Genomic DNA, 27,976 nt, shown 5'->3' with positions numbered 1-27,976 from the left:
GGCAGCTCTCACATCTTATCCCAGCTTACCTGTCCTCTTAATCTCTTCTCATTCCATCAGCCGTTCAAATCATGAGGAGCAGGAGCAGAGGAACACTGATGGATGGTTTCTGAATACATCTCGCAGCAGCTGACTGTCCGGCCTGCTCGACAGAGAACTTCTTCAGTGGTGAGTCATCTCGGGTGGTTCACTCTATGTATATACATGTGTCACACACAGAAACACATGGAAACAGCACACAATACTGAGAGTCCTCCGCCCCTTTCATTTCACACATACCAGGGGATCTGAAGGCTTATAAATTCACTAAACTGTGTCCCACTTAAGACCCTTTTCAAGGTTTTTTACCAGGAGCTGAATCATACACGACTCTGCTCCAAAACATACAGACCTGGTGAATCAAACAATGTTCAAGATTCAAAAAAGCTTTATTGTTCATCATATAGGGATAGGAAATTGCCTTTTGGTTAGTGCTCAAACAACATGAAAAAAGAAAGCAGTAACACCCATGAGACTCACATAAAATCACACTATTCCATAGATCAATAAAAACGCGTGCTAAGCTGCAATATAAAAAAAACAAACTTGCCTTGTTTAAAAAGTATATTGTGGTGGGAATAAAAGAGTTCTTGTAAGTTCTGGTTTTGGTCAGAGATGCTCTGAAATGTTTGGCCTAAAAGAATAGCTGAGACAAGTGGTGAAGGGGGTGTAAAATGTCTGGAATCTGCTTTTTTTTTTTTTTTAACTGCCTGACTGTAAAGATCTGAGAGCTGGGTTTGAGCCGTGCCGGTGATCTTAGCTGCATATTTGATGATTCTGGTGAGGGTTTTTTTGGCTTTTTTAGGTAAGAAACTTGTGCAATGTTAAATGTGAGGTGTGATTCAATGAGCGGCTGTTAAAATGTCATGTCTGACATTAAAACTTTTTAGCCTCCTCTGGAGAAACATGCGCTGCTGGACTTTTTGTAGACCCCTGTCTGCATGTTGTGTGAAGGACAGGTGGTGGTCGATCTCAGTACCCAGGTACCGAAAGAGGAGTGACAAGACAAGACAAGTGTTTCATCGTCAAATCTGGTAAATAGCACAAGCTGCTAATGTTAGGCCAAACTCTGATATAGCAGCTTCTTGGCTCTCACACTGTGGATGTGTCCATCATGAATGGAATTTTATGCCTCCACGCCAGCGATAGCTGAAGCCAGAGGCGTTATATTTTCAGGTTGTCCACCCGTTTCATTCTTCTTGGATGCGATATCTCAAGGATGTGAGGGAATCTCCTTAAATTTGACACAAACGGCTACTTTGACTTCAGATAACTGATAAGAATTCGATGGTCAAAGGTTATTGTGACTTCATGAGCCATCTTTTGACCACATCTGGAGAATTCATATGCTAAACATAACAGAATTTCACACATGTCTAAAAGGAGAAAATGATGAAATGATGACACGTAATATCTAAAAGGTAAAAGATAAGTTTAACTGTGACTTTATAAGATTTTACAAAAACACCTCTGGCCATTATGTCAAAACAGAACAGAAGGGGAGATATTTGTTCAGATAGCCAGTCAGCAGAGAATGTTCCCACAACATTGATGTTACCTACAAGTTGCAATAATATTTTAAGGAAAACATTTTAATCTAATCTTCAGAGAACATTTTAGGGATGTTTATCATTTCCAATAATGTTCCTGAAAGGTTAAATGCTGACTAAGACATAACGTTATAACTGCAACATTCTGAGGAGGTTTTGGTGATGTTGAGGGATGACGGATCACAGAATGTGCTTTTTTTTATAAAACGTTTCCACAATGTTACATGAGAACAAAGGAAGAACGTTTTCAAAGCAACTTTCATAAAATGGACTGAGATTACAGACCTTTTTTTTTTAGATCAAAATGTAAAGTGATATATTAACAATAATAGAAAAAGAATACCTTTTTTTATGTTTTTAGAGAATGTTGCCTGAACTTTAGGAATGTTCTGGGAACATAAAGAAAACTTGCCACTGAAAACATTACTTAAAACATTCAGTGGTTGCATTGTACTGTTCTCAGTTGTTTTCAGAACCAAAAATTGCTAGCTGGGTATTGAGTTGATGACTCCAATCTTGGTTGTTGACATTGAAACTGTGCTGATTGTAGGGACGTAGACTTCTCTGGACACATATGACAGAGCTTTGAAAGCTAACAGAAAAATTTCTTAACTATTTATCAGTCAACTTAAATTCCTCTCTCATGTCTTAATGCTGCACTTAACACTGTAACATGTACTTGTGCCGTATCAGTCTCTTGATAGCGAGCACAATAGAAAGTCTGCACAGTAAAGTTGCACTAAACATGAATGGTTTAGGGGTCTGGTATTCCTTATATGAACCACCCGTCCCTCCCTCTTCCCTGATTCTGTATCACTATTGCAATTTGTGAGTGAAAGCTAGCCTGGCCAAAACAAATGCAGCCTTATCTCTATGGCGCAGAGGCAAGAGCAGTTCCACACAGAGAGGCAGAGATTAGAGAGGAGACTGTGCCTGGGCTTCCTATTATTAGAGCAGAGGTTTATGGTCGGAGAGAGCTGCAGGGAATCACTGAGATTAAATTACACAGACGGGGAACATCAAATACAGGAGAAACTTCCCAGGCTCTGGAGAGAATGATGGGGTTTGGAGGAGTCGGGAATAGAGAGGGAGAGATATCAGAGCAGTGTGAAAGAGAGTTGTATTACAGCAAACCCATCTCCATCAACTCCCACTTTTGGTTGTCTGTAAACACACCTTCAAGCAAGGTCTTACAAGAGTTAAAGGTCCACACAGTTCTACTCGACTCTAGGACCCATCCGAGGACCTGCTCACATTTGGGTCCATGCTTTATAATATTTTATTATAGTGTAGCAGGTCAGGGCTGGGTTTCATTCATACAATACTGTGTTTCTGTGTCTTTGTGCGTGTGTGTATACATACATACATGTAGTATAGTATAGTATAACAACATCAGTAACCAAGATATCATGTTTGTCTGATGTTAGCATGTAGCTACATGTAGCAGTGCCCTTGCAGCCAGGGAATGACTGTATAGTGGCACTTTCTCTCATAAAAAAGCACCAATAAAAGCTCCAAAACACAAATTGACGTGTTCCAGCAAGAATATGTTACAAAATTGTGGGAAAATGAAATGCCCAGATTACATATTTCCTTGACATCTGCATGTTGCTACATGTAGCAGTGTTGGTAATGTACTGTGAACACTTGCAGAAGTGTGCCTGGAGCAGATGACCACATAAAGAAATTTATCAAAAGCTCATCTTAAAGGTAGAAAAAAACTTGTAAACAGCATTCAGAACAGTTTTTGATCACAGGGATTATTTCTACATAGGTTTAGGTCGTTATTTGAAACTCTATCTGACAGAAAATAAAGGAAAGCAATTTAGATCCCTTTAATAAAAACAATGGAGGGAAAAAAACACTTTCTACCACAGTAGAAAGATCTGCTGAAACTCCTGAAACTGTCATTTCCGTCCTAATTATCTGTATATATAATATATAACATGATAATCAGAGCCAATACTTTAGGGACCCTGAAGTGTTTTCTCAACCTCTCACAATAATAACAAGGTTATACCTGCGAAGGCAAGACATTTTCAGTGCATTTATTTGCCTTTGGTGAGTTGCCCAGACCTAATTCAACAGCCAGTGCACTCCTTTCTGCTTCAGCAAGCCATTATCAGCATGAAAAGGTGAAGGAAATGTGTTGTCATGGCTACATGGTTTACCATCAGTATAGTTGGCAAAACATCTGTCTATCTCTCTCCTTTTGTCTCTGTCTTTTTTTTTAAACCTTTCTTCCTGCTTTTCCAGCTTCTCTTCATGCCTCTGACTTGAGAGGGCAAAGTACCATACATAACTCTAGAGCAGGTCCCACCCAGGTTCCTCAAAAGGGTATTCGTTCCTCTCCGGGCGTTACGTCAGCACGAGTTATGATGCAGGTGCGAGAGGAAAGAATTCTTCCATGCCGTATTAGCATACAAGTAGTCCCTGCTGAAGATCAGGCATGGTTGGCTGGTGGGAGGAGGGAGGGAGGGAGGAGGGGTAGTGTGAGAGGCGAGGATTCTCCTACGATGACGCAGAAACCCTGCAAGGTCTATTTTTAAACCTATTGAAGTGTGCAACACCCTTTCGGTACTGTAACCTTCAGCTGCGCCTGCAAACCAAAACAAACAGAGGCAGAGGAGGAGAGAGAGAGAGCGCCACAGCAACAATGCATCCAGCTCTCCCCTTCCCTCTCCAGCTTATAGAGCCACAATGAAATATGGATTATGACTCCATACTGCTGAGATGTGGTGCTTTTAGGTTGAGTGATTGTCTGGCTTGGAATAAGAATAGGGTGGAATGGATGATCCCCACTAAAATGACTTGGCAGCACTTGAAAGCGGCGACTGACTGAGGTTCTGTCCTGGCCAAACACAGCACAGCCTGTATTCATTAAAGTCTCAGCTCTGGGTTTATCAGCGAATAACACAGACTGGATGGGGCTTTTTTTTATATCCTCTTTATCTCTTCTCCTCTCTGGTCTTTCTTTTATTTTTCTCTCAATCAAGTGAAATGTTGAGCTTCCTTGAATTGCAGATGTGCTCCCTGCTTGCGTGGCGGTATCTTTGGCCCACGAGCCTCCTGAAATGTCACCGGCATACTGTACATGCCAAACTCAATAACCAGGAACAGGTGCAAATCTCACTTCCTAACGCTCATGAAGGCAACAGCTCTGATCAGAGGCTTAATATAGACTTGTTGATCAAGGTCAAAACCTACTGGCACCTATCCGCACTCTTCAGCCCACAGATCGCACTTAAGATCTGCTCAAAAGTCCCTTCTTTAGGCCTCCTTTGCTTTTTTTTTTTTTACACAGAATTAAATGACGCCAGCAGGTGTATGATTAAAGACAGCATGCTGGCCTCATGGAATCAAGAGAGGCATGACTGCATGACGTAACACAGCATCTGCCGTGAGTGTGACATATTCACACTCGACTCAAGCTCAGCTGCAACAGATCAGTTTTAAGAAAATGTTTGATTCCGTTTTTACTGTGTCAGTTTTATTTATACTGTAGCTGCAACAGAGAGAATAATTTCTTATTTTAGTGGTGACATCATAGTGTTTATCAGCCAATCACACCTCTGTAAAAAAAGAGCAGATCTGTTGATATGTTTGTTGTGTTCTTAGAAATAAAGGTGCTTTTTCAGAAGCAAATTATGTTGAGTAGAAATTCAGCCCTTTAGTATGAACCTTTTTCTAACCTTTATTTCAGAGTGTGATATATGCGTTGGCAGCACTTTCAAAATAGTAACATAGCAGTAACTTTACCTTTACCCTCCCTGTTATATGGAGGGTAAAGAGCTTCCAAACCTTATCGTTTTCCCAATATGTGGACATCTACGGTGGCTGTTCCTCTTCTTTGAGTTAGCCGTTAACTGCTGTCAGCTGCTTTGTAAATCGCCCACGGTCGCATAAATGCCGCCAAATTGTCACAACCATCCTGCCCATAGTTCCGTCCTGCCGGCTGTCCATTTTACATAGACACCAATCTGGCTCAAAGGCAAGATAACTCTGCTCCCCCATTCCGTGATTGTACCTTTTATACAGAACAGCAAGGTGTGATATTCCAGCTTTAACAGGCAGTGTAAAAGAGGCTTGTGACAGAAGGGAAAGCTTGTCATTTTCTTCTTGATTTTACACCAGATTCACCTCTGGCCCACTGATCTAAAATCCTCATCTGCTATCAACTACATTCCAAAACATGCTGGATTTCCCTCCAAGCTCCTCTCTCTGTTCCCTGGCATCACGCTGAAATACTTGGACCCATCTGTCCGTGCTGGAAGCCTTGTGATACGCAGCACTGTGTTAAAACACAATTGAAATGTATCATCTGCACGTTAGCATGACTCACTCTGGCTTGCCCTTTGCCTTGTAAACACAGTGTTTACAGCATATCAGCCATTTGGATCTGCAAATTGGGGCTTAAAATGTGTGATTGTGCGTGCTGCCACTGTGGCGACACAATTCAGCCTAATTCTTTCCGTGGCAGTTTGCCTCAGTAATAATTGTAAGCAGCTTCATAATTAGTGTACAGATATAAGAGTGAATTTCCACAATGTTGAACTATTCCTGTACAGTTGAAAGGTAAATTACACTTAATGTATTGCGTCAAATGATATCATTTAGGCTGGAAAAAAATTATGTAATTATGCAAATGCGAATTTAAAAAAAAAACCAACCTTTTAATTACTAGGGGTGGGAATCACCAGATGCCCATTATATGATATTATCACACTATTTAGGTCACGATTCAACTTAAACACAATTTTAAATGTTTTGCCATATACCAAGTACTGCGATATATTGTGATTGATTGATTGATATAAGTCATTGAAAGGAAGACTTTGTCAACGTCTTTTTTATTGAATAATTAATAATAATTTTTCTGTGTGTTCTTCTCGCTTCAGAATTTATATTTATATAGTTGACTAAAAGAATTGATTTTATTATTCTGGTAGGTAACCAAAGGTTCTATTCGTATTTGCAATATCAACAATTTATATAATACAAAAAATATTACTTTTTGCCCATGTATTGCATACAAAATATTGCAATATTATGCTATAAAGCTGTTTCCCCGTTTTAATCCTTATGCTAAGCTACGCTACACTAAGCTACGCTACACTACACTACGCTACGCTAACCTGCTGCGGACTCCAGCTTCATATTTCATGTACAGACATGTTAGTGGCATCATTCTGCTCATGCATTTCTTGGAAAGAAAGCAAAGAACACTTTTTGAAGTGTTTAAATTTCCCTCAAATGCAGACCTGATAATTATAGCGTAAAATTGGCATCTGGTTCTACTCCAGAGACTCTTGTGCAGTTGTTTTAGATTTCCATTATTTTCAGGCCGGTTTTGTGGATTTCGAGCTAGTTATAGCTAATGTTGTGCCTTGGGGAATGTATCTCATTACCATGAAAGGTTCAGAGGAAATATATATGTTTTACGTAGTTAGCACTCCTATGTTACGCTAGCTACTGAAGGTGTATTGAATGTATACACATGCTGCTTTTGCTGTTTACTCTGCTTTATAAGAACAGTGTTGCTCCCTTATTTTACTGTCTTCTGTCTGGATCACCAGGTGAAGTAGTAGTCCACTTACGTCAGCTTTATTGTGCATACTGTAGACCCTTTGGCCTGTGTTTCGTTTTATCTGCTTTTTCATTTTTTACCAAAAATTATATTTTATTTCTTGAGGGAGTGCAGAAAGCGACAGTTGACTCCATGCTGACTCCGACAGTTTGACTGTCCATTCCAAAGGAGTGGGGATTAGCACAGTCTCCATTATATATTCATTTTTTAAAATAAAATTCAAATTATGTCTTTTCTTTTACTAGCTCTAACAGTGCTGGTGCCACCTTTAGACACAGCCAGGCTAGCTGTTGCACCATTCCTAGCCTTTATGCTAAGCTAAGCTAACTGGCTGCTGACTGTAGCTTTGTATTTGTCACTCGAGAGTATTAATCTTCTCATCTAACCAAGTAAAATTTAGAATTTAAATTTTAGCATTTCACACACAAAAAAAGTAGAACATTGTTATTTTGCCGTGTTTTTGTCTCCATGTATTCTTTGCAGCTCTGCCTTTAAATACAGCTTTCCCTGAGTCTGAGAAACACCCAAGAACAAACAAAAGTCCTGCATGTTGAGCGCAGTAACTCTGCAGGGTGTGTGAGAGATTCAGTATGATAAGCACTTTTGTGTAATATGTAAAGCTCATGTCAGGAATGCATCTCTGTGAGGCAGAGGGAGAGCACACTGTGGAACAGACAAGATGGAGTCACAGCAAGGCAACACCCCACACCCTGGGAGTCTCCCAGCTGGTGTGACACCAGACCATCTGTGGGCCTGTTTATCCCAGAGAGCTGAGGTGGTCATGTGGAACTGTGTGTGTGTGAGTTGGTGTGTGCGCTTTGGATATAGTTTTCCACTTGGACTGCAAGGCTTGCAAGACTTGTATTGAAAAGTCACTATTTGGGATGAGGACTAAAATAGTTTATCTGGTACAGACCGACCCAGTTAATTACAGCAGAGCACACAATGCAATGGACTTTGGTTTGGGAGTTCCAAAAATAGCGACTGACTGGATCTGCACCTTAGTACCACCACAGTGTACTGACACTTTAATACATCCTAAAGAAGTGTGCACAGTTCTAGCCCGTGCACCAGGTATACCTAACTTGCTTTACCTGGGGGCCACTCTTGCAAAATGACAGGAGGCCAGGGGCCTCACAGCAGCCCTGTACTTATTTCTAGGATTGTAGATCTTTTTCAGGATTAGAAGACATATTTAGGATTCTATGACGTTTCTCAGATTTAAGGACGCTTCTAGGATTTTATGGCATTTTCTGGACTTTAGGACATGTCTAGGATTTTAGGACATTTCTATAATTTTAGGACATTTCTATGATTTTAGGACACTGCTAGGATTTTAGGACACTGCTAGGATATTTGCACATTTCTTGGCTTTTAGGACATTTCCGGGATTTTAGATCTTTTCCAGGATTAGAAGACATTTCTAGAATTTTCTGATGTTTTGAGGATGTAAGGACCTTTCTAGGATTTTATGGCATTTTTTGGACTTAAGGATCTTTCTAGGACTTTAGGACATTTCTAGACCTTTTAGATATTTCCAGGATCTTTTTGCATTTCTAGGATTTTAGGATGTTTCTAGTATTTTAGAACATTTCTAGGGTGTTTGTATGTTTCTTGGATTTTAGGACATTTAAAGGATTTCAGATTTTATCAAGGATTATAGGACATTTTAAGGATTCTAAGACATTTCCAGGATTTAAGGACATTTCTAGGAATTAAGGACATTTCTAGGATTTTTGGACAGTTCTAAGATTTTATGGCATTTTTTTTGAATTTAGGATATTTCCAGGATATTAGGACATTTCCAGGAATTTGGGACATTTCAGGATTTTAGTACATTTTCTGGGATATTAGCACATTTCTGTTTTTTTTTTTCTAGGATTTCATTCTAGGATTTTAGGACATATGGGGCTTAGCTAGGACCTCTCCACTCTGGCACCTTATGTGTACTAAAAGAACAAAAAACAATTCCCAGTGTGAATTCTTATTGTGAATTAGAAAATGGTTGTGGGGCCAGATTGGCCCGCGTGTCGGACGTTGAGTATCAATGCTGTAACCAATCAACCACAAAGGGTGTGTTATCTGACAAGAAACCAGTTATGAAAGCAGAGACTGGTATCCCTCAGCACAAAGGCACTGACATTACTCACAGCTTCAACTAGGAATGTTTTAACTGCAACTGTGTCTTACAGGGGTGGAACGCAACTCACAAAAATCGCTTTTCCATCTAATCCTCTGCGAGCTACTCCCCCGAGCACCGGAGGAATTCATTTGCAACGTCTGGGATTGTGAGCAATTTATTTGCCACACCAATCTAAACTAAGATTTAGATTACTGCAAACAGAATTTGGAAGGAAATGTATACTCTCAGGCCATATTAAGTGTTTTAGCTTACATGATGACACAGAAATGCAGTTGAACAGTACTCAAATTCAGTGTAATTAAATACAAAACAATAGCTAAACTTTACTTCCATTTTACATACTGGTACTTATACTCCACTCATTCAGAGGGAATACTTTTTATGCCATTACATCTACATTAGATTAAAAGTTTACATAATAACTATAATACAAGTTTATGAAAAACAGCACAAGATAAAGATAAGAGGATAAGATAAAGATAAAACCAGGCATCCTTTATCTTTTTGGAATGTGAGCCTTTACAAAACAAACAGAGTCTGGCTGCAGTTCAGATGTATATTTTAGCAGTTTTAGCAAAAAGGGATTTTCCCTCTAAACTCCTCATATGTTTTCATTCAAATAACATTTTGTGGCCCAAATACGAGAGAAAAAACGAACAAAAAAGCAAATGATATATTAATATTATTTTTCTACTTTCCTTAAGTGTATTTTTTAACCAGGTTTAGCCAGGTTTTTAGTCATGATGCCACTATGTTTTCAGATAAAAAAGAAATTATTTTAAATATACTGCATGCAAAGTAGATTTTTTTTTGATTATTACAGCTTGGGATATGTCAATCATTTGCAGCAACACTGACAGTTCACCTAGTGGAAACTGCATGTATTTTATAGATGGTAAAATAAATAATAAATGAATGAATAAATAAATAAATAAAATTAAATAAAAATGATATCATTAGGTGGACAATTGTAAATATTATAAATTCCAAGGCAAAAACCCAGAATGACACCCAGAAATAATACATTGTGCATTTTTATGCTTTGATGGCTGTGGAATCAAAAATAACAGTTTGAATGGGTTTCAGTATGGCATTGCACATGACAGTATGACTACAACAAGTTTGTTGACACAGTTTATTTTAGACTTGTTGTGGGAGCTGAGCTGGAAGACAAAAATACACAATCTTGCCCAAATGTGTGCCTAAATATGCACGAACACAGCCAAAATGATCAAAAAATGAAGAATGAAAAGCGTGTAAAATGCACCAAACAGTCCCTAAGGTTTCAGAAAATTTACATTTTTATAGCTATTTATAACAGGCTTTAGGTGTGTTGAGCTGGCTCGGTTTGCTCAGTCATGATGACACTTCTGTGTACCTAACAAAGTCTTTAACAAAAAAGGGAGGAGGAACTGTTTAAGCGTTAAAACACACAAGCTTTGTCCTCCTCACATATTTGAGCCAATCAGAATTGCAAATGTGATGATGTGTTTGGTGAGTTAAGCTGTTGGAAGTGTAACTCTTGGTGAATATTTGGCTTGTTCTTTACTCCCTTTTCCTTCACATGACATCCAAGCCCATGATAGCCCAAGCAGTGTGATTACAGCACTCTCCCATACGCTTACTGTCACTGATGTGTTGGAGCCTGTGAACATACCAGCACACCAGCACATATACCTGCCCTGAGATACACAGACACAGCTGACAGCTGAGTGAATCGTGATGCCTCATACTGCTTCAGTGTGACAGGTCATAAATAACGCTCCACCTGTCACGTGGCTACTCCCGTGACCGTCACCTCCACCTTTAAACCCTGAGCAGATCCAAAGTTTACAGTACGTAAGCTGCAGGCTTTATGTTGCCACAGAGACAGATTGCAGAGTCAAGTCTTCATTTTTAACCTCAAGTTGCCTTCAGGACAGCATAGCAGCTCAATACCAGCGGTGGACAGGCTAGACGGTGGTTTTTCAGGGCCAATACAAGTTATTACAAGTTAACCCTTTGAAACTCAAGCAAATTGTTTTGGTTTCCTTCAAAAATATAGGGTAGCTACTTGCTACCCAAAAAAATAGCAAAAACAAAAGTAAAAAATTTACAAGACTACCGGATGGAAAAAAAAAACAACATAAAAAACAAACCAGAAAAAGTGTTGAAAATAAAATATGTCTATTTTACGTATTTGTTTTCTCTGTAAAAAAAAAAATTAAAATATAATATTATTATTATTATTATTATTATAGTTTTCTGGACATTTTTCTTTTTGGGGGGATTATTTTCTAATAATCCTCTCCTTTAAAAATAACACATTTTGAGGTAACATTTCTTGCAAATTGTGGGACATTTCTTGTCAAGTTGGTCATTGTCTTTTCTTCCGTTTTTTCAAAGAAATGAAATTCATTTTCTCAGTTTTCAAAGGCTCATTTAACTTGTAAAAGGTGAACATAGCACAAGAAAACTGATGTTGATCCAGGTTTAAGAGAGTTAATGAGACCAATATTTAGAACTGATATGCATTTACAACAAAAATTCAAATATGTCAATATTTAGATTTTGGAATGTAACAAACTCCAACACAAAACTGTAAATGCCTTTGATACATATTTAATCAAAACTGAAACGTCCAACATTTTACACAAGTTTCTAGCAACTCTTTTTTTAATATAAATTTTAATAAAAAAATAATAAAAATAGCTCCCTGAGGTTTTACAAAAGGAGAAGTTCCTCCCATGCTGAAGTTTTCTTTGTATTTAATTAATTTTATTGGCAACGATACAAATAAAACACAATACAGATAATCGGCCAAATGCCAAATGTCTGCCCCAATAATCAGCCAGGCTGATAATGTCGACCCCTAATCAATTCTGTTATCTGCTCAGGCAGAGGGTTGCCCAATGGTGAAGTCTGCTACTGGTTAAATATTAAAAATACAAGGGTTTAAAAGCAGCAGTAAATAAGTGCGCTTTCCACAGATCATGTTCAACTGTAGTTTATTTTATTAAAAAGACCAGGGTGCAAATATGAAATTAAAAAAAATAAAGACAAGCATATAATTTTTAAGCATTTAATACAAACTTAACAATATAAACTATTTCAGTCCCTCTTGACATGTAAGACACTGACTCAAAATACTTTGTTATACCGTATTTTTTATCAAGTATTGCACAATGTAGGTACAAAATTAATATTCATACGATTACATTTTGTCCATTGTATAGCAAAATCTTTTTTAACCTCTTAACAGAAAATACAATTCATCTTTCAGAAAAAAAGCAAATATTCCTACACTTGAATTCCACCACTAAGGAATACTCTGTACACAATCTTTAGAATATTTCGTGTATTTTTTTTTTTTTAAAGATGGTTTTCTTTAACAATTATCTTTAAAAAAAGAAAAAAATAAGGAAAAGCTGCTGCAGCCATCACAGATCACTGGAGTAGTAAAAAGATATAAATGCAACACCATGTCATAGAAACAATATATACTCTGATATCTTACAAACTCTGTACTAAATTAAATTATACAATTAGAAAAAGACCAAGTAACCCCACTTTTTAGTGCCAATTCATAAAAATCAGCCTTGTCTTACCACCTGTAAAATACTGTAAGAGGCCAAAACTTGAAGCTTGTATTTTTTTTCCTTTTACATTTTTTTGGAGTATTTTCTCAACATGGTAAAAAATTTTGTGCTTGGTTGGCGTAAAGGAAAAAGAAAAACAATGATGCATGTTGAATTGAAGTAACCAAGCTTTGATGTGTTTGTACAACAAGCTTTTTAGTAGAAACAAACTCAAGGGGGCACGGTAAAAACACCCTTGGGCACATGCGCTTGACTGACTAGACAGTATATCCTTGAAAGTCCAGTTCTCTAAGTGTGCGTTTTGTTTTTCCTTCTCTTTGAGCCACCGTCATTCATAAATAACATCTGGATGATGAAGTTTTAGTTAGCCATGACTGGCTGGAATTGCTGGTTAGAATACTGCATGTTGCTCAGACTGAAATTGAGGCCGTCCATAAGGGACTTGTCGTTGAGGCTTCCGTAGGCCGCGAACACGTCAAAGGCATTGTTGTACTGCAGGGGGCCGAGACCCAGGGAGTTCTCCCCGGGGAACACGGCTCCAGGGCTGGCCTGGCCCTGGAGGCTGGGGAACACAAACTCCTTGGCGTTCGGGGACAGCGCAGACGCCTTCTGCTGCTGCTGCTGCTGTTGTTGCTGCTGTTGCTGCTGACCCAGGCCCAGCCCGTACAGTGAGTGCATGGAGGTGGAGATGGCTTTCTGCTTCAGTAGGCTGTTGACATTCAGACCCAAGTTATTGGTCGGGGACGTGCGGGCCACCTTGCTGCTGCTGCTGCTGCCGCCGCCGCTGTTGGTGTTGTTGCCGCGGCCGCTGCTCTTCATCTTAGTGGAGCCGAATTTGGTGGCAGCGAAGGTGGCAGTGGTGAAGGTTAAGGGCTGGGTGGAGCGTGGCATGAAAGAGGGGCTCACAGCAGCGGACTGCCCGAAAGGTGGCGAGGGGGAGCTGGACTCCGAGGAAGCCCCGACAGGGTCGCTGATTGGCATGAAGACCTGTGCCTCCGGATTAAAGCTGTTCTTGATCTCCTTGTCCAGCTCGGACCCATTCTCATTGTTATCATCCACATATAGCACCTTGACCGGTCCCTTCTCCCCGATCTGGTAGGAAACCTCAAATGGGTCGATCCACACGCTAAGGTCCTGAGGGAGGTTATTCCGGACATCTTCAATGTCCAGCCCGCTCTCTTTGGCTGCCTGTTCCACCACAGGGTCCACCTTCTCCCCTACATGGATGCACCTGAACCCCGAACCTTTGTATGGCTTATCCGGATACCAGTGGCCTTCATATTTCTTCTTGAGCTGCCTCTCGAGCTCTTCGCCGAAGATATTCACACGTCGTCGAGGGAGTTTGTTGTATAAATAGGAAATTATAAAGTTGAGTGCTACTTGAATTTCAAGCTGCATAGCTGCTTCAGTGGCAAGGGGGATTCTTTTTTCGTCACAGAGTTGCTTGTTCTGAGCGTTGCAAAAACTTCCACGGCAGCAGCGGTCTTTTTGATGAAAAAACTCAGCGCTTGTTGCCAAAATGAATATCCTTCCTGCAACAGGGTGAGGTTTAGGATCCTGGAACAGAGCAAAAAAAAAAAAAAAAACATTTAGTGCATGTAGCTGTTTGTGTAAGCCAAAAACAAGATCAAAATAATCCCTTGAAACCTGGAACGACATCACTTTTCTTGTGCTGCTTTCAAATGCCTTTCACAAGTATTTAAACCTTTTAACACAGAGCAAACTGGTGCAATTTCTTTCAAAAACATGTGAAAAAGGAACTGAACAACTTGGTATGAAATGTTCCACAAATTTAAAGAAATAAGTAGATTTAAAAATATTTTTAAAATAAATTTAGATTTAAAAAACAAGGAAAAATTCCAGACAATTTCTTATTATCATAATTGTATATATTTTGAGTAATTTTATAGAATAAAAAAAAAAACCAAATAAATTGTATGCAGTTTTTTTCATTTCCCTGTTTTTGTTTTTATTGTTTTTCACATCCATTTCTTTTTGTTTGCTAATTTTCTTGAGGTTTTTTACTATTTGCTTGCTAATTCCTGGGGTCATTTCATCCATTATTGCTAATTACTTTCTTCCTATGTTTTTTTTTTAAGGAAATTAAGCCAATTTGTCTAGTTTGCAAAAGGTTAAGTTGCTGTAAAGGGAATATTTCTAGGTCTGACAGAAGTACCTAAAAACACACATAATGTGTTAGTTTTCTGTCTTAAAACCTCAGCTACACCACTAAAATGATATTTTTTTTAAAGCAAGGGAAAATGTATAGGAAAAAAAGAAAAATCTAGAGAAAAACTGATATAAAAAAGAAAAACTTATAATGACCAAAATGACATTTAGAATTATTTCAATGACATTTTTAAAAATATGTAACTGAGGCTGAAAACCTCACATAAATTCACAGAAATATTGATCATTTTTTAAAAGTTATGGAAAATGTATAGGAAAAAAAGAAAAGATTATATTTAGAATGATCAAAATGACATTGCTCATTGCTTAATTCCAATGTTTTTGAGAGAAATCAAGCCAAGTTGCTCACACTGCAAAGGGTTAAACACAGAGCAACTTAGTCAGAAATGTTCCAAGAAATTAGTAGATATAGAAATTATTACTTTTCAAATGAAAAAACAAAACAAAAAGTATTTTGATGATCGCAGTTACATAATTAAAATTATGTTAAGGAGTTATTGCAATTTCTAAGGCACTTTAACCAGGTTTTGTTTGCTTTGTTTATTTTTAAAAAGGTCTTTTTCTTTCGCTCTCTTGCTCTTTTTTTTTTTTTTTTTAAAAAAACAACAACTAATTTTTAGGTAATTCACTTGTATTTGTTACTTATATTTCTTGCTAATGTTTGGGTCATTTCTTCTTTCTTTGCCCACTGCCTTCTTCCCATGTTTTTGAAAGAAATCAAGCCAATTTGCTCAAGTTACAAAGAGTTAAACACAGTGCAACTTGCTACAGCAAGGTTCCATAAATTGCAAGAAATTAGTGGATTTTGAAAAAAATGTTTAGGGAAAAATACATTTATTATGATCAAATTAAAACTATGCTACAGAATTTTTTTTTAATCGTGTTTGCTATGACTAACTTTCTCTTTTTCAAAAAAAAAACTTTATTCAGGTATTTTTTGTATTTGTTACTAATTTCTTGCTGATTCGTTGGTCTTACTTATTTGCTCACTGCTTTCTTCCCATGTTTTTGAAAAAATAAAATCAAAAGCCATTTTGCTCAGACTGCATAGGGTTAAACAACATTACGATGACACATTTCATCTGTATTAGCTTCTGCTGCTCTGTCTTCCTCGTCCACTCCCCCCTCCCCTCAACAGTGCTGTATCTCAGCTGTACAATATCAACAGCTATAAATAAACAGAGGCCACTGACTCAGAGACGGTGTCAGCAGTGTGTGTTCCCCAGCGCTCTAGTGTGACAGAAATACGCAAGCACGGTTGACCTCTGCGGAGGGCGGTGGATCTGATGGCAAGTGTCAAGTATGAATGGTTTTTTCGATTGCCACATTTTTGGCACGCGGACATGTTCGGGCAAAACTCCTGCCTCTTGCGTCCAATTAGGAGAATTGTTTATTCGCCTAAACAAGAGCTATTCTAGTGCTTTCCCCCATACTGAGGGCTGAGGAGCACGTACAAGCTCGCGACGAGAATTGCTGTTACATAATCAACATTCAAAGTCTAACCACGACCATAAAGCTCCTTCTGCAACTGGGCAAAAGACGTTCGCTTCCTTACGTGACGATAGTGACAACAAATAGCTGAAAACACCACTTGTTTTCTCGTCACGTTCGCCTTCGAGCTACTAGCATTAGCTGGTCAAGTTAATGAAGGGTGTGAACAGAAATGTAGCTTACTAGCTATCTAGGAGCCACATACTGTTAATGTTTAGCTGGCTGGTTATCGGCGTTACTTCGCCGTGATATAGTGTGAAGCAAGCCAAAAGATAAACTGGCACTGAGAGCAAACGGCAACGTCACTGTTAACGAGGAGAAACGAAGAAAACTCGCTTTAATCTGGATTGGCGACCGTGTTGAACGATAGCAAGGCTACGTAGCATTTGAATAAGCTAAAGCTATATTATGAATATTCGACTATAACACCAACGCTCAAAAACACAACTGAGTGACAGTTTGAGAATCAGTAAATAACATTTTGCAAAACTATTTAAGATTAGGACTAACACAGTCTTAAGACGAATTTTATGTTAATATTTACTTACATGGAAATTCACAGCAGATCCTTCTTGCACAAGCCAGAGTCCGCTCCAGCAAACGTTACGCTCGTTCAGCGTCTAGTGTTTCTTCCTAAAGAAGATACAAAATGTTCTTGCCGTCGTCGTGTCTTTCTTTATAATGCTCCAGGCGGGTTTGCTTCTGTGGGGTTTAGGAATTCCGGATTCGCAGGCTATCAAGCTAACTCCCCACAGCCTGGGAGTTTTTACAACTCTGCCCTTTAAAACTTGGGCTGATTTGTTTATATAGTGCTCCTCCGCCACGGACATGGAGGAGGTGGTGATGCGGCTCGCAGAGGTCAACACCCAGTAATGCGTTTCTATTGGCTAAGAGCAACCTGGGTCATCGACAACCACCGCACCTACCGCTGTGATTGGTTGATTTTGTACTCAATCAACCGCAGGGTTCTATTTACGGTAGTGGTTTGCCTTTCATGTGCTCCGGACTATTTTTTCGAGCAGGTTTTAGCTAAAATATCTTTTGAAAGCAGTGTTTGGGGCAAAATATAATTCATGTAACACAATTACAAAAATTCTGTCACCAACATGGTCGAAGGGTTAAAGAATGATATGTGGGCACGTCTGTTTTTGTGTGGTGCCAAGCCTTAAAAGGTCCTCTATGCTCAGAGGTTGTGCTCAGTCATGCATGAATCCTTTAGCTGAACAAGGAGGTTATTGTGATGATAATGCTTTGTAGTCTGTATAATCACTTGCCAGCCAAAGTCAACATTGACATGAAACCACATTTGGCTCTGATTTTCCTACTAAAGGGTTAAACAGCCTGATAATCACTGTGGCGGAGGGACACACCTGTCACTGGTTGTGTTCCTGCTCCTCACCAATGACATTTTAATGTTCCCTGAGCCAGCTGTAGCTGTGTATCTGAACCTACCAGCCTCCCCTTACTGAGAATGGTGTCCTATGATACAGCACAATTTCCACCACTTTTAAACACAACAGATGGAATCGCATAATTGCCATCTGTGTAAATATTGACATTATTCTCCCACAGTGTACCTGTGATAAAATTCTCCTCATTATAAGGTCTGTGGACTGTGAAAATGCATTGTTACACAATAGATCCCAGCAGCTCTTCAGTGCCTGCGTAGTGGCGTTTTCAGCAGCTGCACAGTGCAAGGCTTAAGCTCTTCCCTGTCAGGCCTAAGGTGTTTGACGCCACAGCCTGTTCTTACCTAACATGGGCTCCTGCACTGTGTTTGCACAATAAATACAATGCCACATGAATTGTACAGCTAGGAGGAGGAGGAGTGAAGACAAGCTGTCAAAAACACACTCAAATGCATGTCAGTGATGCTAAAGTTACAGCCTGTTGGCTAAATCTAACCCTAAGAAACATTTTCAAATTCACGATAAAAGTAAATTCACACTGGGATTGTTTTTGTACTTTTAGTATACATAAGGTGTCAGAGTGCATAAAACAGCATCAAAATAGAGTTTTTTTCATAAAAAAAAAGAGCCAGTGGAGGATCCCCCGCAACCCCCAACAGAGGTCTTAGCTGAGCCCCTGATGTCCTAAAATCCAAGAAATGTCTTAAAATCCAAGAGATGTCCTAAAATTCTATAAACTTAAAAAAAAATAAAAGAGATATGTCCTAAAATCTGAGAAATGCCCTAGAATTGTAGAACCATCCTGAAATCCTAAAAGTACCCTAAAATGCAAGAAAGGCCCTCAAATCTTGGAAATGTCCTAAAATTCAGGAAATGTCCTAAAATCTGAGAAATGTCCGAAAATTTTGGAAACATCCCAAAAGACAAGAAATGTCCGAAAATCCTGAAAAAACCCTCAAAATCTAGAAACATCCTAAATTCCTAGAAATGTCCTCAAATCAGAGAAATGACCTAAAATTCTTGAAACGTCAAAAACCCTAAAAATGTCCTAGAATCTGGGAGGTGTCCTAAAATCCTTGAAATGTCCGAAATCTTGAAAACATCCTAGGCATGTCCTACAATCCAAGGCATGTCCTACAATCCTAGAAATGTCCCAAGATGCGAGAATCATCCTAAAATCCTGGAAATGTTCTGGATTCCTGGAAATGCCTTAAAATCCTAGAAATGCCGTAAAATCCTCGAAGCGTCCTAAAATCTTAGAAATATTTTAGAAGCCAAGAAATTTGCAAGAATCCTAGAAATGTCCTAAAATCCTAGAAACATTCTAAAATACCAGTAAGGTAAAAAAAAATTAAAATAAAAATTGTAGAATCGTCCTTAAATCCTAGAAATCTCCTAAAACCATAGAAATGTCCTACAATCCTAGAAACATCCTAGAATATTAGAAACAAGCAAGCAAAGCAAGTTGAGTATCCTTGGTGTATATCATATCTGTAAATGTTATATTACAGAGTGGTTTTATACATATGGAGAGCTGCCTGCTACTTACAGGCTCTCTAGAGGAAACAGCAGGGGAGTATATTATTTCAGAGGCGTATATGATTGGTCTGAATCAATAATAATATAAATAAAAGTAAAGTGATTCACACAGGGTATTGTTTTTGTACTTTTAGTATACATAAGGTGCCAGAGTGCATAAAACAGCATCAAAATAGAGTTTTTTTTTTATCAAAAAAGAGCCAGTGGAGGATCCCCCGCAACCCCCGACAGAGGTCCTAGCTGAGTCCCTAATGTCCTAAAATCCAAGAAATGTCTTAAAGTCCTAGAAATGTCCTAACATTCTATAAACGTCCTAAAGGTCGAGCAATTTCATAAAATTGGAGAAAGATAGGCCCTTTAATCTTGGAAATGTCCTAAAATTCAAGAAATGTCCTAAATCTGAGAAATCCTGAAAAACACCTAAAATTCTAGAAACGTCCTATATTACAGAGCTGTTTTATACAGATGGAGAGCTGCCTGCTACTTACAGGCTCTGTAGAGGAAACAGCAGGGGAGTATATATCATTTCAGAGGCGTATATGATTGGTCTGAATCAATAATAATTCATTTAGATAGTCTGTTGTTCAAGTCATGTTCCTCACTAAATCATGCTAGCAGAAATAAAAGAAATAAATAAAGATGAACACATTCCTTTTCTCTTTCTCCGCTGAGCTAAAGTGAACATATACGCTTCAGAGTGCATTATACATTACAGCAAACATCAGAGTGGCCTTGGACAGCCTGCTCTATCCCCGGTGAGAACATTTGCTTTACGAGAACGTATAGTGTACAAAGAGAAAAGAAGTAGAGCGGGAGTGTTTCATCAGTCTTTTATAATCATTCTTGTCTCTTTGAGTTTGTTTCTGTATCCATAGCATTACTCCTTTCCCCATGCAAGTCTGCAGATCTCTGTGCATATACATTAAAGGGACAGTTCACCCCAAACTAAAAATACACATTTTTCCTTTTACCTGTAGCACTTTTCATCAATCTAGATTGTTTTGTTGTGAGTTGCAGAGTGTTTGAGATATCGGCTGTAGAGATGTGTGCCTTCTCCAAAATATGATGGAACTAGACAGCACTCAACTTGTGCAAAAACCCCAAAAAAACTCAACAACAATGTGTCTTTCAAGAAATGATGAGTTTCATATAGGGACTATTTTCTTTCTACCAAACTTCACCTGCTAACCATATCTACTCGCAGAAGGAAGTGTGTGTCTACTGCTAGCTCACCAAGCATCACTGAGCTAGTTAACCTTACAGCTCAGCTGAGGAGGATGCCACTAATGCTTACATCTCACGGTGCCACGAGCACGATCCTCTCATCCATGAGTAGATGCACTCTTCCTTCTGCACGTTGATACAGTTGGTGAGCGTAGTGTGGTAGAAAACATAATAGTTCCTGGTTACTGAAGATAATCCACAGACCTTGTTGTGTGCAGTTGCATGTAGGAACTTTTTTTTCCACCAAACTACACCTGCCAACTGTATCAACATGCAGAAGGAAGTGTGCATCTCCTCATGGATGAAAGGGTTTATCTTGTGACAGCGTGAAATTTAAACATTAATGGCATCCTCCTCAGCTGAGCTGTGAGGTTAATTAGCTCAGTGGTGCTACATGAGCTAGCAGTTGATGAGAACTCCCCTCTGTGAGATGATAAGGTTAGCGGGTGTAGTTTAGTAGAAAAAGAAATTGTTCCTACATGAAATTGCTCACGACAAGGTCTGTGGATTATCTACAGTTACTAGATCATGGTTTCTGTATGGAGACATTGCTGATGAGTTAAAAAAAAAAGCACCACAAGCACAGTGATATTTAGTTCCATTATATTAGAGAGAAAGCAGACATCTCTACGGCCGATATATCTCCAACGCTCTGCAACTCATATCAAAATAATCTAGACCGATAAATAGCGTTACAAAAAATATTGTTTATTTTGAAAGGAGCTGTCGCTTTAATCCTATACGTAGAAATAGAGATTATGGGGTGATTTACCAAGTATCCCTTGGTAAGATACTGCATCCGAAATTGCTCCTGATAGCTGTTCCATTCAGTGCGTGTGAATGTTTACAAACTGAGTAGCAGGTGGCACCTTGAACAGTAGCCTCTGTGTGTATGGGTGAATGTGACTTGTAGTGTGAAAGTGCTCTGAGTGGTCAAAAAGAGAAGTGCCATTCAATTGTTTTTTGTTTTTGTTTTTTAATTACAATGCTTTGGTCAAAGTTTATCTCAGTCCCGCGTCCCAGTGCCATAAACAAAGTGCTAAAAAATGCAGTCAGATCATAGCCTGAGGGCTGCAGGACGCTGCAGGCACAATGGAGAGTTCTTCTAGCCTCCAGATTGAGTCTCAGCAGGTGTATGAGATGAGTCCCTCCACCACAGAGGATCTTGTATGATGGATGACCTGAGCACAAACTTAACACACTGTGGGAGCCTTGGAGACACACCAAGGCCACCAGAGTAGGTCCGGCTTGTTTTGTTTTTTTTCCTCACAGCACAGGAAATGTGTGACTATGACCAAATGTTCAAATATGTTTCAATTTGTGCTCGGCTGTATCACTATTTAACAGAAATAAAAAAATTTCCCAGCACTGTACGAAATACCTTGAGCAGGTCCAGAATCCCCCCTGCTCATTCTCCCACTGTGTCTGCTCAGTAAGTAAGTGTTAGTTTTGGCTGTGGGGAGGTGCTGCTTAACAATGACCTGTTTGTTATTCTCCACGAGCGTATGGATGTGGTGAGTGGCCAAAGTTTCCTCCTGTTGTTGTGAGTCTGTCTGTCTAGGACCTGGAGGTAAACACAGCTAATGAAACGAGTTGTTTTAGCATGACTCATACACATTTTTGTAGTGAAGTCAGTTCACATCGACATTTTACTCCTTCTCGCACAAATCTGTGAAATCCTTTTCTCTGGCTTTGTAGCTGCATACATGCCCCTAAATTCCCACATGTGGTCACTCAGTAGAAACCCTTTGGAACCTGGGCAAATGCGCTTCATTTCTGTGAAAAAAAAACATTGCCAGAAGGCAACAAGCAACCCAAGAGATTAGCAAGAAATTAGTAAAAAGTACAATAAAATTACCTAAAATAGCAAAAAAAGACAACAACAAAGAAATGACCTGGAAAATGTGCTTAAATTAGAAAAATTAAATTGTGCTTTAGAATTCAGTAACATAATTTTACAATGCTGATGATTACAAATAACGTTTTCACTGCAGAACTACAAAAAAATAGAAAACTATGATAATAATTTGACAATTTTACAAAATTGATGACCTGAAAAATAGCAAAAAAACAAACAAGCAGAAAACAAAAAACAAAAACAAAAACAAAACAGAGAATTGGCCTCGAAAATTACTAATGCAATGAGCAAGTGAGCAAAGAAATTACCAAAGAAATTAATTTAAAAAAATACAGAAAACTGGCTAAAAAAGGAAAAAAGAAATAGACTAAGGAAAGCGCTTAATAGTAATTATTATTCTGTAACATAATTCTAAATATATATTCGTTATGATAAGTTTAAATATAGTTTTCTACACATTCTTCCCTAACTTTCTTTTAAAAATATGTTTTATATGATTCCAATTTTTTCTAAAATATATTTTTTTACATTTCTTGCTGTTTCAGGTTTCATAGAGTTACTAAAACATGTTTCCCATCACATGCTAAATACCTGGGGGGATTAAATGCAAGAGTAGATGAATATGTGCCACTCTTTGTTTGCTTACTACCAAGAAAAGAATGAAAAAAATCAGCCATTTTATAAGGAAAGAAATTGGGTTCTTGCATACTGAGCTGACAGAAGTGGTAAAAAAAGCTTTGCTCATGTGAGCATGCTGTATAATGAAAGCTGCCACAGACAGCAGTCATTTCTTTTGGTTATTTGACTAACGCTAAGAGAGCTCGGGTAGATTTATTAGATCCTGTTCTTTCTGGCGGACTTCAAAGCTCAAGCAGCATTCGGGAAAGTGACTTCTGTCTTTTACACTTGCCGTGTGGGCTTTCTTCATAACTTCAGCTCCGAATTTTCACCTGCAGGATAAAGCAGAGACTTCTTTATTACCCTTTTCAATTTTACATTATGGCAACTTGTGTAGCACTTTCTCATCTGGTTGTTTTTTTCCTCAGAAGATGAACAATTCAAAGTACAGGCCAAAATAAAAAGATTACTATAACAAACTGCAAGTTTCCTGCAGTTCCTTATTAAACCCTGTGCCTCTTTGAAGACAGGTTCACTTATCTTAATTTTTTTCCCCAACATTTTGTGACCTCTAACTAAGTGCAGAAGCATAAATCTTTAGCTATATTGCACACAGTAACAACCAAAAACTTTTGGATATTTTATCCTTTTTAAAGCTGCTCTAATCAATATTTTTATATTAACAATTCATCATATGACTGTGCAGCTTCCCTCAGCTCTATAGAGCATTTTAGCATCTTTCAGCTCATTGTTTTGGTTTCCTAACCTGAACCTTAGCTATTTTAGTTCACTCTCATTGCTCTCATCAACGTCGTTTCAGCAGCAGAATGCAGGTATTTTAAGCAAAAACGCTCTGATTAACTGACTTCACGCTATATGGCAAGCAAACAAAATTAGCAACTAGCTGGGACATTTAAATAAAGTTGTTTGAGATCAAAAACTAAAAGAGCATGAATACTGCGCTTACAGAAACACCACTCCAAACGATTGCTGCCCAGCTAGCAGGGAATGTTCCCCCTGGCTAACATTATCTACAAGTTGTAATAATGAAATAATGAAAACATTTTAATGTAATGTAAAGAACCTTTTAAATATGTTTATCATTTCAAGTAATGTACCTTTGAGGTAAAATGCTGACTCAGATGTAATGTTTTAACTGCAACATTCTGAGGATGTTTTGCTGATGTTGAGAGGTGACAGATCATTCTTTTATAAATGTTCTTTTAATCTTTAAATGTTTTAAAGGTGTTATTGAGGCCTGAGATACAATAGTTTACAGACAATATTTTATATGAAATCTTCCTGCAGTGTGTCATGTCTCCCCTTTACAGATATGCGCACTTTATACTAAACCCACGCAGCTTTTAGCAAAAAATCACACAGTGTTTTTGCATGCTTTAAAAATGTGTCATTTTTATCTATTGAATTTGAATATTTCTGCATACTGGGGTCCCTGAACACTTTTGGAATTGCGTAATTTGGCTATGACTAGAAAGCTGAGCCTTGTGTGGATTTAATGAGCCCCGCTGTATTCATGTGTAATTGTCACTTCTAGGATAATCACAGCCTCATGAAATGAGGCTACAAACTACAGATCTGGAGCATTCAAACAATGGCGTTTCTAGGTATATTGACAACAAGGAGGTTTCCAAGCAATTTTCATAGAAGGTCTTGCCATCCAGTCGCCAAAAACTGCAGTTCTTATAGAAATCTCCAATTGTCAAACGTTTTTTTTTATTCCAAAGTACAGTTAGAGTTTTTCTACAGTGTTCCTCGAGGTCTTGCTTTCTTAATGTGGTAATTTGGTAGGATTTTTGACCATTTTTTATCAATCCTAGAGTGAAAAAAGCCTAAGTTTAGCACCAAATATCTGAAACTAATGGTATCAACCCCAAAATGATCATGGGACTGGCCATCATATACTTCCATCTTAACGCACCAGGCACCTCTGCAATCTTTATTTTTAAAGTTCTAATAGTCGTCTAAGTAAAACACGTTTCTACACATTAATGACAGGAAAACTTGCTCGATTCAGGAAAACTTGATTCTCAAATTAATCTTCAGGTTTCCAGCTTTAACATGATGTTTATCGCTTTGAGGTATAGTGTGGACTTGCTATCTCTCATGTCCCCCTTGCCTAAAAAACACAAAAGTGGGTCTATGGTAGGCCTCATGGGGTTAAAAGATAATATGTCACTGTTGTGTTAACAGGTTGTTGCGCTGACCAAATAATCAATTGGTTGCAGGATGAAGTATTTTGGAGGCTTTTTTGACTTTTAATCTAAGTTGAACAGTAGACGCCTGATTGGAAATCGAAAAAGGGGTCGACGCAATCACAGTAGATGGTAAAGTAGATCACTGTAATGCTACTTTTTGTCCTTAAATTGAGACTATCCTTTGTTGTCTGATGGTCACAGTATATGGTGCAGTGAAGGGATAATGATGAATGGTAAAACAGTGTAACAGAAGCACAAGTCGAGAGGAGTCAGAAAGTCTGCAAGATGACTCAATAATGTCCCAGTGTTGGCGGTAATTTCTGAATGAGCGGCGCTGCTAGCTTGCAAGCCCCTACCGTACCCAGGTGGAGTGCAGTGCATTAAACTGAACAGAGGCAAAATTACTCAAAGGAACGGCATGTAATCAGTCAAAAATATTCTCGGCTGTTAACAATTAGCAATAATAATAATGTACAAGTGTTAAATATACATGATTTTTGCCTAAATTTACTCTGCTGATCGGACTGCAAAAACATGCTAACAACTAAAAAAAAAAAATAGGCAGTATTTTGCATTTAACCCTTTGAAACCTATTGATTTCTGTCACAAACATGTGAAGAAGGCAGTAAGCAACTTAAGACATGATCCGCAAGTCAGCAAGAATTTCGTAAAAACAACAACAAAAAAAACCAAAAAAAATTTACCTAAAACCAGCAATAAATAGTTCTTATTTTAACCAATTTTTACCAATTTGTTTTGGCTTCAAAGGTTTAAATACATGTAAAAGGCATTTGAAGGCAACACAAGAAACGTGATGTCGATCCAGGTGTCAAAGGGTTCAAGAGAAAAAAATGAGATTTTGTATTTTGTACTGAATGATTTTGTAAGATAACCTGACTCTCAAATATTATGTTTATGTTCCAGTTGAGTGCAGTTTTGGCAGAACCGTGCACTGGTACTCTTTCTTTTAATCCTTTCTCCAAACACAAGGTTCTCTTTAGCTGGTACCTTCTCTTATTTATTATATAAAGAAGTTTCTTGTGCATATACATCATTTACCAGCTGGATAAATGTGATCCTGCGTGTAGCACAAGTTTAACTGCCCTGTTATTGAAATACAGTCTTAGCTGTGGAAGAGGAGGTGGTGCTCAATTAGTATTCATAGCGGCTCTGTAGTGATAGCAATCTAAGATTATGCTGCTCACTGGAATTTATAGCTTCATGCACACATGCACAAGCACCTGCTTTATTCTCCCCCTTAAATTCAAAGGAACGACCGTCTTTAAACACTTGGCTGTGATGATGAAAGCAGGCTGATGTCTGCGGCACGTATGAGCTGTTTACACAGGAAAATCATTTAAAAGTTTCCAAAATGAGTCCCTGCCCTGGTACATGACGGTCCTCCTGAGTGTTGCCGTGCGTGCCGCTTCCTCTTGAGTTGTTTACAAACGCTGTGGCAGGCGGAGGGAGGCCAGAGAGCTCTTTTTCACACCAGTGTCAGGAATGTCATTAATAATATAAGCAGTGGTAATATTTGCCACCACAGCTGCCCCCCCTCAGCATACTCTCATACCTGCATGCATGGACAAACACAGACATTTCTCGGGAAGCTTGAGCTTACTTGCCATGCATCTGCAGAGGGGGGAGGAAGTGGTGTTTTATGTGGAATAATGAGCGTATTCATGCCATGTAGTAGCCAATCGGTTTCACATTTGAGCCCAGTAACAGTGTTTTGACCCCTGGTCTGATTCATATCAAGCCATCTGGAGGCGAAGGAAGGTTACACAATAGGGGATCAGCTGTGCTCCTCCTATTTAAATACCATTCTGCTCTGCTATTTGGTTTCATGTTGGGGGATTATGTTTAGCATGCCGGGTGCTGTGTCATGAATGAGCCAACAGAACAGAGTTGCGTTAAGCTTAATAACACTGGCATGGCACAGAGACAAGATGTGCGCTTTCGCTGCCGTCCTCCCTCAGACAGCGCACTACATGGCAAAGCCGTGCCCTTGCAGTCAGATCGACTTTTTGAGAAATTCAATTATGCTCTGAAATGAACAGCCAGTGCTTGTGGATAGAATGGGTTTTGGAGTGAGAGCCATCCATTGCAGTGGGAATGTGCCACATCTCCATGAATACTGAATGGGGTATGCTACAGTAGGCAGGCTGTCCCTGTCATTGTGATTTGTATTTTTACCCCCCTCCCGCTCCTCTTCCATTTGGACTGTAACCTTCTCCCCCGCATCCGCTGCATGCTCCTTAAAACAGATTTCTGTCGTCTCTCTTCGTCTGTGTGGGTGAGATCCGTCCCTGGGCAAGGCATTGCAGCGGATGATGTCAGATTATGCGCACAACATGCATCATCATCGCAAGATATTAACCGAAACACCTGAATATTTCAAGCTGGAATACACCTCAACACGTGGCCTTTTCACATGAACTCCAATCAAAGCGTATGCACAGCCAGAATTTGCACAGACCCTCTATTGAGAAGCCCTCAATCCTGTTTGCCAGAAATGATGTCAATGTAGTCAT

At 38.8% G+C, this 27,976-nt stretch overlaps 1 protein-coding gene and 1 long non-coding RNA gene across 2 annotated transcripts in view; one reads left to right on the top strand and one right to left on the bottom strand.

The window, feature by feature from the left end:
• Positions 1-27,976, top strand: part of LOC148186379 (uncharacterized) — a 97,152-nt gene that overhangs the window by 33,537 nt on the left and 35,639 nt on the right. Inside the window, exon 3 of the long non-coding RNA XR_015775053.1 lies at positions 61-168. This is a non-coding gene — a long non-coding RNA (uncharacterized LOC148186379). The remainder of the gene's footprint in view (positions 1-60; positions 169-27,976) is intronic.
• Positions 12,290-17,372, bottom strand: LOC121959034 (protein Tob1-like). The gene is made up of 2 exons (XM_042508215.2): positions 17,127-17,372; positions 12,290-14,454 (listed from the first exon to the last, which is right to left on the bottom strand). Exon 2 carries the CDS (start codon positions 14,293-14,295, stop codon positions 13,258-13,260), a length of 1,038 nt encoding a protein of 345 aa, XP_042364149.2. The 5' UTR covers positions 14,296-14,454; positions 17,127-17,372; the 3' UTR covers positions 12,290-13,257.

The sequence above is a fragment of the Plectropomus leopardus genome, chromosome 19 (genome assembly GCF_026936395.1).
Source record: "Plectropomus leopardus strain MGB_pleo_1.0 chromosome 19, ASM2693639v1, whole genome shotgun sequence".
In the NCBI taxonomy this organism is placed as follows: Eukaryota; Metazoa; Chordata; class Actinopteri; order Perciformes; family Serranidae; genus Plectropomus; species Plectropomus leopardus.
The sequence above is the reverse complement of the archived record's forward strand: the minus strand, read 5'-3'. Positions and strand labels throughout refer to the sequence as shown.